This window comes from Impatiens glandulifera, chromosome 4 (genome assembly GCF_907164915.1).
Source record: "Impatiens glandulifera chromosome 4, dImpGla2.1, whole genome shotgun sequence".
NCBI lineage: Eukaryota > Viridiplantae > Streptophyta > Magnoliopsida > Ericales > Balsaminaceae > Impatiens > Impatiens glandulifera.
The window spans coordinates 452077-470871 of NC_061865.1; the positions used below are offsets into that span (position 1 = coordinate 452077).

Sequence of the window (18795 nt, forward strand, 5' to 3'; positions counted from 1 at the left end):
AAGAATTAATAGTATGAAAATAACATGTACCTAAATAAATTAAATACATTAATGATTTGGGAGGTGGACATTTTTTTGCCTATATATATATATATATATATATATTTAAAATTCCTAAATTCTATATTGTGAATTTCATTAGGATGGTCACTCGTTTAATTTACTGAATTAAAGTGTATTAAAAAAATGGTAAATATATATAAAAAGGGAAACTAGCTCATTAATTAAAGTAAAAGTTACTTGTTGTTTTCTTATTTAATGACTTTAAATTTTACATTACAAATCGATTCATTACATTTGCTTGCTGTCAAATTATTAATTAGTAACTAATTATAAAAAGTTATATATTTTCCAAAAAAAAAAACTTAAAAATCATTTTTGAGGCTATATATTGAAACTTATCTTATAACTTTTATGGATCTTGTTTTGTGATCCTATTATTAATAGTCTTTTTTTACAAATTTTAGTATTTGAGGTATGAATTGATATTTCATTCTTGTACTCTAATTTTGTTGTACAGGTTTATTTTAAAAAAAATACAATATAATATAAATAACAGTCTTTCAAACTATTAAGCGTAACAGAAAAACAATAAAAAAACCTGAGTGAAATTAATTTTGTTTCTAAATTCGCATGATGATATATGGTAAAAATCTAAGCTAAAATAGTACAAATTCTTTGTATTTTATAACATGCCAAATTATTGATGATCAGCTGCCCCAAATCTATGTACACTTATAAAACATTACATTTTATTATTTATTGGTCTAATTATTATTTCGAACTTAATGAGACTCAAATTTTGATTCGTGCCATATAGAGTTTGAACTATCATAATTTGAACAATTTAAGGTATTTTTTAAAAATAGACAGGACGTTCGTTTTTTATTATAACGCATAATTTTTGTTTTTTTAATTAATTTGTCACATAATTCTAATTTGTTGGATGTGGTTTGAGTGACTAAATAAATGTGTGATATAGAGAAATATTTAAATAAAAATCCGAATAGAGATAGATTTGGGATTTAATGATACTGTCTACCAATTTAAACACATTTGTTTTTTACATTGAGTATTTTATTTTTGAGATATACGCGTTTTAAACTATTGAATTCAATTTAAATATTGTAATAAAATTTTGATACATGGGTATATTTCTATTTTTATTTTAAAAATATGATAAATTAATTAAAAAAATAAAAATATTACATTAAAATAAGAAAACGAATATTAAATATAGCTTTAAATAATAAAAATTATGATTATTCAAGTCTTATATAACATTGACCATTATTTATTGAAAATAATTGCATACACATATAATAGATATTTAATTAATTAAGATGTAAAGTCTGAAATTAAGCTTCAATGAGGCTTCAATTCAGTATTTACCATACTTAGTCTAAATTAATGAGAGTACATGCATGATTATGATCACCTCGATCGATCGGGGCTATATTCTTTAGCAAAATATATATTTATTAAACCGACTCGCCAGATCTGTCCTTCCACTTCGACTTAAGCCACCCTGCAGTTACAACAATATATTATTTACCTCGACATACTTTGTTTGATTATTTGAAAAAAAATAAAATGAAAGGAAGAGAAATTGACTTAGTGCAGTCGGTACTGGGGTCGATCTTGTAGGGAATATTGACACCGCATTTGGCAGGGATTCCAGCTGCATATTTGAAAGTTGAGGCTCCGGCTCCGGCGAATTGTTTGAGACAAGCGCAGGCGGCACGACGGTCGGCGGTGGTCTTGCCGGCGGTACTGAAGTTTCTAACTCCGTTGCAGCAAGCCTGCGGGATTGCGCCACCATTCCTTGCGTAGGTGACGCAGGGTAAGATGTAACTTGTGACCGTGCCACAAGTTATGGCTGCTTGGGAAGTTGGACTCATCACCATGCAAATAACTACTAACAAAACACAACCAATTCTAACATTTTTTATCACCTTCATTTCTTATAATATTATCAAGACTATATATATATTAATTTCTTATGTCTTTGCAAACTAGTTAAGTCTTCTGTTGTTTATATAGTGAAAATGGACCCTTTCTGCATTTGACACGTGGCATGCATCAAGACGTACTTACACATAGAAACATCTTGTGGGCATATTATTCAATTCATGATTTAGATGTAAATCTAATATTGTTTTCTCTACAAACTGTTTATACAAAAATAGTTTATTTCAGTTTTAATTATTAACTTATTAAGATTGTTTAAGTGAAAATAATTAGTGTTTAAAAGATTAATGTCACCAATTGTAGTGAATATTATTTATTTTTTAAATTAAAAAAATATATATGTTAAATTTGAAAAGATATATCAAAACGTCCGAAGGACAATGTATATTATTAGAAAATTAGGTACGGGAGTACGAGAATTTATTAGAAATGTCAAATATACTTCTAAACTGAAATAATTATATTTATAGATACAAATTAACAAAAATGAAGACTTTAAAAAAAAATATATGACATGTGTATTTGTTTTATAATACATCTCTAATTTTAAAACAGTTTTAAAAATGTATTTGTTAACTATGAAATTGGAATCAAAATATCTAATTCTAATTTTAAAATTAGGTAGACTATCTAATATTAGGAAATGAAATTGAATATAGAATTTTAATAGAATTCAAATCAATACAATTTTATACTTTTCAAATTCTGTCATTTTAGCTTGGATAGTAATTTTAATATTTTTTTTTTATGTTTTTCAAATAAAATATTTTATTATTTTATTATTTACAACATTATTAACGTGTTTAATCAAATTTTTAAAATTTATAAGTTTAAAAACTCGAACCAATATTTTTTTCTTTTGTATTTAGTCAGTTAACATTTTGACGTGGAACTAATATTTTTTTTAATTTTAAAAGTTAACATGTTGAATCATTTTATATTTTTCTTATTGAGAAGGAACTTAGACATAATTCTTGACAATGTATTTATTTTAATTAATTGTGTAAATTTATAATAAAATTATTTTTATTATATATATATATATATATATATATATATATATATATATTAAAGGTAAGAATTAGAATTGAATTCTATATTTGGAACTAGAATTTCAAATATCAAATTTCTTAATTTTTTATATTTTTTATTTTAAAATTAAAAGGAAAAAATAAGTTCATTATTTTTCTTTCTTTTATCAAGGATATAGAGAGAGAGCATAACTACTTTCTTCTTTGTTTTGGTGATTGAAGTGGGTTTTAAATTATTGTATTTATTTATATGAATGTTTAAAATTACTTGATCATATTCTACAAAGTTGAGTACATAATTGCAAATAAGTGCCGACATGAGTACATAAACTCATAAAGCATCACTTTTATATATATATAGAACCATTTACGTGTAACGTAGCCCCAAAAATTAATTAAATTATTTAAATGCAAGTACCTAGTTAGCTAGGAAAACAACCAAACACCTAAATGCATTAATGGCTATTTTCATTTCAATTTTGATTGTAACTCTTCTATCTTTCAATATTTATACAAAACTTGAAAGATCTTTTTCTTTTTTCATTTTATCTTCTTTTTCATATATTCTTACAAATTTGTTGTAGGTAAAACAAAATAAATAAATAAACTCCGGGTACAATCTTTTTTTCAGAAGATCTGATGCTACTAATATAAAGCACATCATTTCTATTTATAAAAAGAGTTATAAAAAATAGTACTTACATTTTGCTAAGATTTTTTTTATCATTTAGAGTTTGAGGTGCTATCTTCAATTGTCTAGAGCCATATTCACAATATTCGATTATCAGGAGCCCGAGGAATATACATATGATATGTTTTTCTAGCTCGCGAGATTATTGTGGAAGAGCGAATTTTCCTAGTCCCTTCCTCGTGTATTTTTATACTCTTAAATTTGTATTTGTATTTAGAAGGCACTTAATTAATCAACTTCAGGTATATAACCATTTTCTCTTCTAAAGGAAATTGTGTTCTTCTCCTTTAAGACCTAGGAAGCTATCATAGAAAGGGTTTATCTCCATCAAAGGTTTTATGATTTGCTCTTGAGCAGCTGTTAAAATGCTCATAGGTATTGTCCAAAAAAAAAGTGTGTAAAATTAAACAGAAAGAGAAATAAACAAATCAATTATAGATTCAAATAATATTACAATGGTTCAAGAGACTCTTTCCGAAAAACTTCGTGGGGACAACTTTACGATGACGGACGACAGCCCGTAGAAGCAAATTTTTGTATATTAATTCTTTTTTTTTTTTTAATTCACCCCAACTCAAGTTTTTAGACCCTTTATCGATAATTGAATGATCATTTTTTTTATCATTCTTAGCATATATTGGGTGAATCTTCAATATTTTAAATTTGTACATTAACGCAATCGCACTTATTAACAAATTCTTGAGAAATGTATTTTTTTTTATAATATGATTTAAATTGTATTTATATATGATAATAAAATATTTTAATTGTTTTTGTATTGATGTGAACGATTAAGAGGATGGATCAAATGATGTTTTATTATGATTGCATTTTAAAAAAAAAATAACAAGCTTTAAGACTTTTGTCATTTAAATAGCATTTTTTTTTTAAATTTAAATTTATGTTTTTTAATTACCTATTTAAATTTACATGATAAAAAATATAATTAATTATTTAAAAAAATTAAGTTTAGTTTATAATTTTATTAAGGAATAATGGTGTTGTAATTAATAAATGTAGATATTTGTTGGCCGTTGCCTTAATATTTGTGGACGGCTACAAAAGTACTTTGGTCACTAATTGTTGTGGGTCCCGCCATGTTTCTTGTTCATTCACTTATTATTACTTATTTAAAATATTAATAATAAACAATTTAAAAAAAAAAATTAGAATAACATTTAAGTGCACATAATCCAAAATACTCTGTATATGATAACAATGTCAAATTTTACTAGTTTTTATTTTTTTATAACACAATGTTTATAAAAAATATAGTTTACAAACTTGTATATTTTTCAACAAAGATTTCTCACCAGCATGTCCTAAACACATGTTATAGTTTATTACCTCTAATTCTTTTTTACTTCCGAAAATTGATATAGTTGATGTTATCCTATTAATTGTACTACCTTGATAATAATAATACAAAATATTTAATTTCTTGATGACTTTCAACATTATTAGTGGTCTAGAGACCACTTTAAGAATATTATTTTAAGAAATGAAATTCTTTTTCATATTCGTTATGTATCGAACATCTCTAACAATTATGGTAATTTATCATCATTTCTTAACTTGATTGAACATATCTTATTTATCTTACATGTATGATTGTTTCTCATATAAACAACTCCTCCATCAAGTTCTTTAAAATTAAAGAACCACTAAATTGGTGTTATATGATAACTGAATGCCGAGTCTAATATCTACGCATCAGGATGTGATGTTGTGTGTAACATCGTTAAAGAGAAATTTGAATCTACATCGCTTTTATTTTTTGCAATATTTGCATCTTTAGTATCATTTCATTTCTTCTTCAACTTTGGGCAATTTTTCTTTCAATGTCCTATCTCATAGAAATCACATTCATCTTTTTGGCAATTCTACTTTTAAATCTTTGCCCTCTCCCTTTTGATTTGTTTTGCTGACGGACCATTGTCACCATTGTTTCATCTGTTGTTAAGAATGACAATTTAAAAACGATAATCGAACCGAATTGCCACAATTGTGGTGGGTATTCCCAGTTTGACCAGTAGTTGATCGGGGACGGGGCATTAATGGTATATGTGTCATCCACCCTGACCTACCCCGATATTATCATGATTCTGTCCCGAATACTATAAACACATTTAAATATATAAAATCATCAATATATATATTTATTTATTTATTATATTTTATAATAGTTTTAAATTTATTTTTTTATAATAATATAAATTTTCAATTTATATTAAAAAAATCATATATAATATGTATATTTAAAGAATATATGGTATAAACGATGTCTAGCGAGAATCCTCAAAACAAAACGGGGCGGGATAGTAATAAAAACAAATTTTCGAAATAAAACGGGACGGGGATGATAAATAAATTCTCCGAACCACCCCATTGTCATCCATATCTGTTATAATTATTTTGTCTTTAGTTTTGTACTGTTTTCTCAATTCGTTATTATATAAAACAAAACTTATAATATTAAAATTCACATTTATCTTCTAATGAAATAACGTTGTTTCTAAATATTTAAATTCACTAGAAAGAAATGATAACAATATCAAAATCAAATTTTCATGGTCAAAGTTTACATCAAGATTTAAAAATCTGCCATTAATTGATTAACTTTAAACTCAGTGATGCGTTTATTCATGGTGATATACTGATAATTAAACCGAAACAAATATTTTTTTTTTTTCTTAAAGAGTTTATTCAGATCAATTTTCAAAATGGCCTAGTTGATGCTTCTTTGGTGGGTTTATTACCCAGGAATGTGCGTGAAAGAAATAAATTTAGGTATCTGGTTCATGGGTGTGATTTCACTGTATTATTTTTAGTTACAGAAAAAAAAAATTAATAGAGTTAATTGACATTCACACTTCATTCATAGAATTTAATTAATATTTTTTTAATGTGATGATCGACGGTGATATAAATTATTGAAAACAATATGTGATTAATATGTTTATTGTCATTTCGATTTTTGTCACCCAGTTTTTTTTAAATGCTACTCGATTTGTATATGTAATTTAGTCATTTTTTAATTATTATTATATTTTATTATTTTGTAAATATTTTATGGTTGAATCTTAAATCTGATTTTCATAAATTATATCAAATTTAAATATCTAAATATATAAATAAATAGTATAAAATTATTATCTTATATAAAAGGAAATATATAAGAGAAGCAAAACAATAACACAAGGTTGAGAACAAATAGATATAAAGATAAAGATTATCTTATTTTGGCTTGTCTTCCATATTAATTACCACATACCCTAAAACATAGGCACAAAATGAAGATTTCATACAAGAATTTGTAAATATATTGGCCATTGTTTATGAATAACTTATTAAAGGAAGGCCGGTCTAATTCTTGAATGAATGAATGAATCAGTTTCTAACAAATATTCTCAATTCAAAAGCAACATACGGATGATGAAGAGGAAATGGAAATATAGTGTATATATTAAATTGAAAATATAGTGTAAAATATGAGTGTCTAAAACACGAAAAAATTAGGTTTTATTAATGTATATTTTAGTTTGGGTCGAACAAATCAACTAATTTAATCTTAATTAATAAATATATCAAAATCGAATGCAAAAGTGACCCAAAATAATAGTGCTAATACCTTTACAAAAAATTTATTTTTGGAATTTTGTGTTTTTTCCTTTACTACTCACTCTTCCATTTTCACTTACAATTATATATGTTTTAACTTGACTAATTCTCACTTTTTAGTTGTTTATCAGTAGGCATCAAAGTCACTTATAATTGTTATCTTCACTTTATAAATCATATCTATTTTATCGGTTTAACTTTTAACACGTTTGTTTTTTAATTATGTTATTCTTTTGTCTTCATCGCAAGTTGAAAAAAGTCAATCAGGATAGGTTTAATAAAAGTAAATATGAGTTAAAATTAATAGTAAGAAAAATTAAAATATTTTTATGCTATATATTATATATATATATATATTATATATATATTATATATATTATATATATTATATATATTATAATTATGTTTAATTTTTTAAGTATCCGGGTTGCAGAGTCGAGAGTTGCGGTTAATTTGGATATATATATATATATGTGTGTGTGAGAATAAATAGATTTTTGAATCGAATTATGGGTTGACCCGCCTATAAACTTATAACGTATAAAAATAAAATTAAAAATGTTATATATATGTTTCGAACTTGTAACATAACAAAATAAGTACAATTTTTAACTAACTACACTAATAAGACATTATATTTTAAATTAAACACCAAATTTGATGAACGCGAGACATTTTTAACAATAAAGGTTCAACTTTTTAACTAACTAATCTATATATATAATGATGCTTAATTTTCAATATATCCGGATTACCGAGTCGAGAGTTGTGATTAATTTGAATATATATGTGAGAGTAACTATATATTTTGGTTGTATTGTGGTTGATCTGCCCATAAACTTAAAACGGTCATTTATGTTTCGAACTTTCAACCTTAAAAACAAATACAATCTTTTAACCAAGTGTGATTGAAATGTGGTTTGTCGAGGAATAATAGACGATAACAATTGAAAATGGTTAAAATCTATAAATAAAATATTTGATTAACCAAAGTGTAAGGAGGTCATGTTGCTAAATGTTATAAAATATGAATAAGATATTTAATAGACTGAAAGTAAAAATATAAAGTCACAAGATGAGAGATTAATTGGAAAAAAATGTAAGAAGATGAGTTGTTTTACCGAAATGAATAAAATGTTAAAAGAGTGTTTTATTTTCCATTTTAATATATTATTAGTGATTTATTAAAAAAAATTAAATATTAAATAAATATTATTATAATTTTTTTTTAAAAAAATTATTTATAATTTTATTAATGTGTATCCCAAAATTTCCTAATCTATATATATATATAATGATGCTTAATTTTTAAAGTGTCCAAATTGTCGGATTGAGAGCTATGGTTAATTTAGATATTTATGTCGGACTATGAGTTGACCCACCTTTAAATTTAAAACGTTTGACCCACCTTGTTAAACAAGGCCTTAAATTGCTTTCCCTTTTCTCCCACAAATGAAAAAAACACGCCTAAAGCAAGGCTTTCCTCTTTCACATTTAGATGCTCTTTTCTCTGGACATCAGAGATCTTCTTTGGGAAAAGATTCTTCTTTTGACCGATAATTAATCTCATTTTGTATTTTTTTTTAAAATTATTCAAAGTATTTGTTGTAGGTAAGATTATTGAATTGTTTGTTTTACTTATTTATTTATTTTCGTAGGTACTGATTAATCGGATGATTTTTGTCCATCTCTTCTAAATCCAATTTTTGCAATAACACGTCCCAAAACGTGTTTATTATAGATAAAAATAAGTTCACTACTCAAAGAGAAGGTGAATTATAGAGCGCGACTATTAGTAACCAATTTTTTTGGGGTAATGATTAATTTTTGGTATTAAAACAGGTTATTACAGTTAATAAGTTAAATAAATTATTTTTATTATTAATAAAAAATAGGACTGCAAAATCATTTTATCAACTATCGAGTAATATAAACATTAATTATAGACGGTTTCATTTAGAGAAAAGTCATCATTTTTTCCTATACAGCATAGTTGCATAAATGCTTTCAAATGTTTTACTTTTTTAGAAAATTAGAAATAGAATATGATATATATTTATTTTTTATATAAAATAATTTCATAATAATAACATTATATAAATATATAAATGATATGATTACGATTATTAAACATTTATTTACAATAAAATAATTTATCAGAAAATACCAAAAATGGTTTCAGAACTCTAAACTTAACCTATTAGTTAGCTCAATTCAAATCATCAAACAACAACTCTTTCACAAGTATTTATACAATCGGCCCTAAGAATATGAGCCCATTAAAAAATAATATATTATTACTAATATAAACTAAAACTTATATTTATATATATATATATATATATATATTTTAGGGAATCCATAACTTCCTACTATAATAGGTAGATTAGGAATTTTACTAACGATTTTATCATTTTGGATGTTTTCATTCCAGGCTTCAGTTGTTGTATCCATGAATTTTCTTATTTTTTCTGCAATCGGTTGAAAACTCGTTCTCTTCTTTCTTCGTGGTGTTGATCCTTAGAAGTCCCCCTTCTAAGAACTGCACAAATAGTTCAACGCGAAGGTACTTCTCCGGATTCAACTTTGCCATACATTCGTAATCTATGATAATGTCTATAAGCAAAATATATCTTCCACCGCGACTTGGCAGATAAGTTTTGATTATGGCAGTATAATAACCCTCCTCCGTTCTTGTTAAATGTCTAACATATATATATATATATATATATATATATATATATATATACTGTTTCTCAAACCAATCTGGAATCGTCATGATAAGAAAAAGAGATATTATTTTGAGAATCCGGATAAATTATATATATATAAGAAGAATGAATATTGATTTGGAAAAATATTTTTGGTTTTGCAGGAGTGCATGGGACAGCTGTAAGGAGATTTGCTAGCAGTGGAGTACGATTCAGAGGCGTACCATTTTTTATTTATTTATTTATTTATTTATTTATTTTTATGGTTGTATCCTTTTTAATAATTAAGAAAATGAAATGGACTATTTGAAGCTTTTATACAAGTTGGAGAAAATGGATATATAATATGATTGTATCTTTTTAATAGGTCAAGTCGGGGTACATAGTTTTAAACTGTATATAGACTATGATTAAGCTATCATTTATAGAGAGCAATACATAAATATTTATTTTAGATAAAACCAAAATAGTACATTATGCATAATTCTCAATACATGACTGTAATAATCTAATTCATGTGATTATTTAGAAGAAAAAAAAATTAAGTATCGAATGATTATTTTGAGGAGGCCAGGAGAGTACTAAAATAAATTGATTAAAAAAAATGAAAATAAAATATATTTATTATTTTAATATTTTAATTAATAAATAAAGTGATTTGATATATAATATGAAGGTAAAATGATATCTTGTAAATTATTTATATATATATATATATTAAATTATTATTTTTTATTTTTTATTTAATTTTGTAAATGTTATTTGTATTATTTATTAAAAAAAATATATTAACTTCTGAATATTTTTTTGTATGATTTACTGTTCCTTACCAATAAATCAGAGAATTAGTTTTGTTTTTTTTTAAAGAGATTTAAAAGAAAATTAGAAATTCAATATGCTATATATTTATTTCTTTAAAGATATTCCTATAATAAAATTAAAATGTCATAATAATAACAATTTATATAAATGATATGAATACGATTATATTTACTGTAAAATTAAGGTGGTCAAAATCGTAAGTTTATGTAAAATCGTTACACCGTAGACTCGAATTATAAACTCGTAAAAGTTTATATTTACTGTAAAATAATTATTTAACTATAAAATAAAAATCTTTATAAATAAAAATAATTCCAAATATACTTATAATTTATTTAATATTTCAATTAATATATAAAATATAAATAAGTAATTTAATTTAAACTAAATTAATATTAATTATAACCGAATAAAAAGGTCTACATATACAGTATTAAAAATGAAAAAAAAAATTATTAATTATAATTAAATCCAATATGTTAACAATTATATATTTAAAATAATTCATTTAAAAGGTGTAAACACATACATTTTACATCCTAATATTATAATTTAGTCTTAGACTAATTTATATAAATCAAACAAATTAAAATGAAATTTAAGGTCTTTTGCAGAAAAAAAGAAAGAAAAAAGATGTTAAACAAGGCCTTAATTTGCTTTCCCTTTTCTCCCACAAATGAAAAAAGCTCGCCTAAAGCAAGGCTTTCTTCTCTCTGAATATTAACAAAATGGACAGCAGATATTTTCTTTGAGAAAAGATTCTTCTTTTGACCGATAATTAATCTCATTTTGTATTTAAAAAAAAAAAATTGATTCAAAATATTTGTTGTAGGTAAGATTATTGAATTGTTTGTTTTACTTATTTATTTATTTATTTTCGTTGGTACTGATTAATTGGATGATTTTTGTCTATCTCTTCTAAATCTGATTTTTGCAATAACACGTTCCCAAAACGTATTTTTTAATAGATAAAAATAAGCTCAACACTCGAAAAGAAGGTGAATTATAGAGCGCGATTATTAAGTAACCAATTGGGGGAATGGTTAACTTTTGGCATTAGAACAGGTTGTTACAGTTAATAAGTTAAATAAATTATATTTTATTATTAATAAAAAAATTGGAGTGCAAAATCATTTTAGCAAATAATATAAACAATAATTACAGACGGTTTCATTCAGAGAAAAGTCATCATTTTTCCTATCCAGCATAGCTGCATAAATGCTTTCAAATGTTTTACTTTTTTAGAAAATTAGAAATAGAATATAATATATATTTATTTCTTATAAGATTATTACCCATAATAAAATAAAATTTTCATAATAATAACATTATATAAATATATAAATAATATGATTACAATTATTAAATATTTATTTACAGTAAAATAGTTTATCAGAAAATAACAAAAATGGTTTAAGAACTCTAAACTTAACCTATGAGGTAGCTCAATTCAAATCATCAAATAACTCTTTCCCAGTACTTATACAATGGACCGGCCTAAGAATAGTAGCCTATTAAAAAATAATATATTCTGGCCATAAAATTAAAAAATGGTACTAATCAAAGTTTTTAACAAAAATAAAATATAAAATTATAATATTATTCTATAAAAACTTTTCTTAAAATAAAATTAATAATTAATTTATAATATATATTAATTAATCAATTAAGTAAATAAATAATAATACAATATGGGCCTGACCTATTTAATTTTAGACTCTTATCATTTAAATAATTATAATTAATATTTATGTTTTCAGTTTACATGATTAAAAAATATAATTATTTGTTTTAAAACTAATTATAGTTTATAGTTTTGCTAATTAATTAAAATGAATAATAAGTGTAAGTAAACTATTTTTTACCATTGAAAATTGAAGAATGGTAAATTGTTAAGATTTCTAGATATTTTTCACGTAATTAATAAAGGTAGCTAGCTATATTATAATTAATATTCGTGAACTGGTTCTACAAAGTAAAAGTAATAAAATATCTTTTTAACCTAGTTAGTTAATTTGATGGTCCTCCTTCCTAGTGGATCCCGCTCCGTCTTACAACATGTTTCTAGTTTACTCACTTTTATTATTTATGAAATATGAAATCCATACCATTTAAAAGCGTTTCATGAGAATTTCTTATTGAAGATATTAATAAAACAACTTTAGTTCTTTCTAAAATATATTATTTATAAATTTTTTATATTTGGTGAGAATGTTTCAAATTATTTATTCAGAAATTCAAAATAATTAATTAATTAACGGTAGTTGTAATTAAATAATTAAGTAATAGTTATAATGTTTATTACATAGGTACTAAAATTTAACTATCTCCATACATAATTTTGTTTGAAATTTTTTATTTTTTATTTTATTTTTGTTTGATATTTCTTTTATTTTACATTTTATTTTTATTTGAAATAGTTAGGCTCTTTCAAACGGTACAACAATTTAAAGAACATAACTCCAAGTATATATAAATAATTTTTATTTTTTGGTTGAAATTTAAGCTCTTTTAATAACTAATTTAAAATTATTGATCGTCTAAAGTTCTAACTAGATTGCGTTTCTTAAATTTGGATTAGAGCTTATTTTGATTAATAAATCTATTTCGTTTTTAAATTAAACTATATTTTAATTAAATGACTATCAGATATCTTCTTCTACTACATCAATATTTTTATTGTATATAAATGACATAATACAAACACAATATTTTCAATATCTTTATTGTATATAAATGACATAGCACAAACACACAATATTTAAATATCAAGTAGACAAATAAGTAAACAACTACGTTGTTGTTTTATTCTGCAAAATCTTTGTTTTTAAATAGAATAGAATAGATCTGTCACATTTTGAAAATTAAGTTAAAGAAGTTGTCTCCAAACGAAGTTAAAAGTTTTGTCCGCAACAAAACTTAGAAAAATAAAAATTTAATACACCACGTATAAGAGAAATTTGTACATATTTTCATCATAAATTAATTAACGATTTATAACATTTTAAATAATTTTTAGATATTTATGGTGTGAAATCAAATAAAAATAAATGCATAAAGATCAATTTCAATTTTATTTTTTTTAAAATAAACAATTTCAAATAGAGTAAAATCATGTAAAAGAATATATATTTTAAACTTAGTTAAATGTATATGTAGCCATTTATATTTTCCCTTAGTTAAACACTAAACCAATCCAATCCAACCAACCAATACTTAGATACATTAATGATTTTTGGTGTATGATTAAAAATGATTAATTAGATCTTTAACTAGCAGCTAATTATGTATTCGGGTACTTTTGGCTATTGTGCATTAATTAAAAAAGTATTACATTTTAAAACAACAAATTGATGGCATAGTGCATCGTTTGGTCGCATGGCCTGATTCTTATGCACGTCAATCTCCCCCTATTTCAAAATTTAAATTTTTTACATTTTTATTATAAAAAAGAGGGGAAAAAAAAGTAGAAATCATGTGATATTTTAAGTTAAAAAAAGTCTTAGATAGAAAATATGAAATTGAAGTAGTAATTTGTGTTAAATAAAGTGCAAGTTTGAAAAATTAAAAACATTAAGTTAAGATGCCAATTTGATATTTAAGAAAATTAAATGGAATCTAATTATTTCTATACAAGTCGCAGTCGACATTAATGGATATATATAATATGAACGGTTATAATGGGGAAATTTGATGAAATAATCCTCGAGGGTTATTTCCAAACTTAACATAGGTTAAGTAATTTTTTCAAATATAATCTTTTTTCTATGAAAAATGTCTCTTTTGCCTTTAAATTAAAAAAAAAATAAAAAATTCACTTCCCCTTTCTCCTTCCTTTCTTTCGTTTTCCCTCCCTCTCCCTCTTTTCAACTCTCCCTCTTTTCAACTCTCCCCTTCCTCTCCGTCTTCGACCGATCCAGCCCTCCTCTCCCCGACGACGAAAAGCTCCCGAAACATCAACGACGATCCAAACCCATGTAACCCTTCCTCTCCCCCGACCCCCGACGAGAAGAAGAACGACTATCCATTGAAAGTGAGTTTAGGGTTTTATCTTATATTCCATGCATGCTGAAATGGAATAATAGTTTAGTGTTTAGTGTTTAGGTTTAGGTTTATTGGCTGATTGAATCGTTTTGGGTTTAAAATGCATCTGTCAAAGGCTGTTGCAGGTTGTCGAAGGCGAATGCGCATTTGTCGTCTGCGACAGATGCGCATTCGTCTGCGACGTTTGCGATATGTATCTCTCAATCTCCATTTTATGTTTTTCTTACTGGTCTATGCATGTGTTATTTTGATGTCTATAATCAATGAATGAGCATAACTTCACTAGCCTGTACGTTTGAATGCTTTTAGGGCACACAGAATGGGCGTTGAGGATGGAGTTCGAATTAAATGAGTAATAATAACAATGGGTGGGCACACAGAATGGGCGTTGAGGATGGAGGGAGCCCGGATGAAATGGGTAATAATAACAATGGGTGTGGAGAGGTGAATGCACAAAGGGATGATCAAAGAGAACCTTCAGAGTATTTTCTGAACGACGAGGAGACTTATAATGGGCAAAACGATTGGCGTGATGGAGGGGGTGAGTTTGATTTAAATGCTAAGTAAAAGAGTAACAAATCTAAATTTGAATCCAAAGAATGATATTTTGATTGATTGATATGTTTGTGAATTAGAAAGGTTTTATTTAATCACTGAGTGGTGGTGTTTGTTGTTGCAGTTTTTTTTGTCATAATCATTTATATTGAAATCAGATTACTAGAAATGATGTTTAATTGTTGATATATGTGTTGAGAAATTAAATTTTATTTAAACCAATCAGACATGTCATGATATTGATAATTAATAATTTACTGTCCAATCTAATAATAATTAATCAAAATATTTATATTATTGATGTTTTGTACATAAAATGAGTGTTATTTGAAAACAATCAATTGGAGCTGGGTACTAAGATTTAATCATTCTCAACATTATTTAAATTATCATCATATATCATTTATTGTAAGACACTTAATTTGAATGTTCTAAACAATTGTAAAAATATCTTTGTTTTTCTGACAAAGTCTTCAACATCAAATGAACATCGCTCTTTTCATCGTTATACTGCATTGCATTGTCAAACACTAGCCTCATATCAGCAAAAATGTCACGGACATTCTTATAACCAGTTCCATCTTTGGCCTCCATTTGATTCTTTATAGTACTGAAGTACATAAGTCTGTCAATAACCTATACACACTTTCCAACATTAAAATCAATAGAAATGTAAACCAGAAAAGAAAAAAGTATCTTAACTCATAGTAGTTATCCAACCCAAGACCTTCAATATCAACATACTACATAAAGGGTCATTCCCACTTGTACTGAGTTATCTGATAAGTAAATCACAATGTCAGAAAGCAAACTAACATTGTTTGTACAAATAACCAAGTAAACAAAAGGTCGCAGGCGAAAAATGCATCTGACGAAAAATGCATCTGTCGCCTGCGAATGCGCATCTGTCGCAGGCGACAGATGCGCATTCGTCTGCGACAGATGCGCATTCGCAGGCGACAAATGCACATTCGCCTTCGACAACCTGCAACAACCTTTGACAGATGCATTTTAAACCTAAAACGATTCAGTCAGCCAATAAACCTAAACCTAAACCTAAACCTAAACAATAAACACTAAACCATTCTTCCATTTCAGCATGCATGGAATATAAGATAAAACCCTAAACTCGCCTTCAATGGATAGTCGTTCTGCTTCTCGTCGGGGGCTCGTCGTAGGTCGGGGGAGAGAAAGGGTTACGTGGGTTTAAATCGTCGTTGATGTTTCGGGAGCTTTTCGTCGTCGGGGAGAGGGAGGCTGGATCGGTCGAAGACGGAGGAGGGGGAGAGTTGAAAAGAGGGAGAGTTGAAAAGAGGGAGAGGGAAGGAGAAAGGGGAAATGATTTTTTTTTTTTTAATTAAGGGCAAAAGAGACATTTTTCATATAGAAAAGGTTATATTTGAAAAAATTACTTAACCTATGCTAAGTTTGGAAATAACCCTCTTATGAGGATTATTTCATCAAATTTCCCTTATAATGTATATGTCTTTTTTAATAGGCCTGTGTCGCGCGGTACGTGCAATAAATTAATATTAGTAGTTAAGCTCACTTTCTCTCATAAATTGTGATGAATTTATTATTTGTATCCATTCACTTATATATTATAAGCTCATTAAAAAAAAACTTATTAATTATTAAATTTTTATATATCTTAATGTTTTAAAAATAATAACAGCTTTTTCTTAATGTAATCAATTCTCTCTAATATATATTTTCTTTAAAACTTTTCCTACATTAATTTTAATTCTCTTTTTTTTTACACTAAACTCAAATTTATTAATTTTAATTTATAGTTCAGTCTCCTTACATATTCAGAGCGACTAGTAATGATGTAACATATGCATGTGCATATAATAGACACATCTTAGAGGGTTCATCAGAAAGCAAAACTAATATATATATATTAAGGTTTAAAACTATGACATATAACTAATTAACTAAGCTAAGTTAATTTTTTCTATATATCTTTATATCATTTAAAAACAATTAAAAAAATTGCTTAGAAGCATGAATATCAAACTTTTCAGAACCATTTACACATTCATCCAAATAGAGATAGATGCAAAATAGAAGATTTAATTAAGATATAACCAAAACATTACATTATATAATTGCATAAAATGAAAATCTAATTATTCATTAACATATCAAAAGCATATATATGCATGCAACTTCAAATATTATATATATGTATGAAGCTGGTAGCTATATATATATATATATATATATATATATAGACTAGATAATTAATTGATCAGTACATCTTTTATTCCCAAAATAATAATAGGAAAATTAGATAACTATGCGACGCCATAGGTTATGAACAAGTACCTGCGATCATGGCTTAAGTGACCCTGAAAGAACAAATCAATTAGTAACAAATTGTGTATGTATATATAAGTAGTAGAGAATATATATAGGTAGGGAGATGGAGAGCTGACTTGTTGCAGTCTGTGGAAGGGGCGATCTTGTATGGAATAGAAGCGCCGCATTTGCCAGGGATTCCTGCAGCCAATGGGTACGAGGTGGAGCCGGCGAATCCTTTAAGACAATTGCAAACTGTCTGGCGTTTGGCGGTAGTGTCGGCGTTTCTATATAGGGATCTAACTCCGGTGCAGCAAAGAGTTGGGATTGTCCCACCATTTTGTACATAATCAAGGCAGGGAGTTAAGGATATTGCCACGCTACTGCATGTTACGGCTGCTTGTGCATGAGGTGCACTCACTACCATGCACATCACAATCAGACAAACAATTCCTGAAGAGCTACCCATATATGATTCAAATATCTCTATATATATTCGAATTATTTCTTTGATTGATTAATTAATTTGACGATAAATGATTCTAATTTATAACATGCATGTCCTTGCAACCATTCCATTTATATAGTGAAAATAATGTATGTGGAGCTTTTATTGTGGCGGGGAGCCCTTGTCACGTGCGTGGTGGAATGCATCAAATTCATATAAGGTTTTTTTCTTATTTTATGACTTATAACTAATCACACTTGATAACTTGATTAATTATATGATTTGTGTGGGTTCCTACTTCCTATCAATATAAATAAATGTCAAAATAGTTCATTTTTCTAAAAAAAAAACAAATAATAATTTAAAAGGAAAATTAGATATTCATTATGAAATTCTAACCATTTTTTTATTCAAGACTGATTATAAAAAAAAAATCTAAATTATTATTATTTTCTTAATGTTGTAAACAGTATAATCTATGATCTCCATTTTATCTAATTAATGAATTCTAATAGTACAAAAATGATATAAATTAAAAAATTAGAGTTATAAAGTGTGAATATAAGGTAAGAAAGTAAATTATAAGAATTTAAACTT

The 18795-nt window shown here is 25.9% G+C and overlaps 2 protein-coding genes across 2 annotated transcripts; both read right to left on the reverse strand.

Moving 5' to 3' along the window:
• Positions 1-1289: 1289 nt before the first annotated feature.
• On the reverse strand, positions 1290-1989 carry LOC124936886 (non-specific lipid-transfer protein 1-like). The gene is made up of 2 exons (XM_047477417.1): positions 1615-1989; positions 1290-1528 (listed from the first exon to the last, which is right to left on the reverse strand). The coding sequence occupies exons 1-2, from the start codon at positions 1959-1961 to the stop codon at positions 1519-1521; spliced, it is 357 nt and encodes a 118-aa protein (XP_047333373.1). The 5' UTR covers positions 1962-1989; the 3' UTR covers positions 1290-1518.
• Positions 1990-17556: 15567 nt separating this feature from the next.
• LOC124937092 (non-specific lipid-transfer protein 1-like) lies at positions 17557-18266 on the reverse strand. Its single transcript, XM_047477604.1, has 2 exons — positions 17888-18266; positions 17557-17800 (listed from the first exon to the last, which is right to left on the reverse strand). The coding sequence occupies exons 1-2, from the start codon at positions 18217-18219 to the stop codon at positions 17791-17793; spliced, it is 342 nt and encodes a 113-aa protein (XP_047333560.1). The 5' UTR covers positions 18220-18266; the 3' UTR covers positions 17557-17790.
• Between the last annotated feature and the right edge of the window lie 529 nt (positions 18267-18795).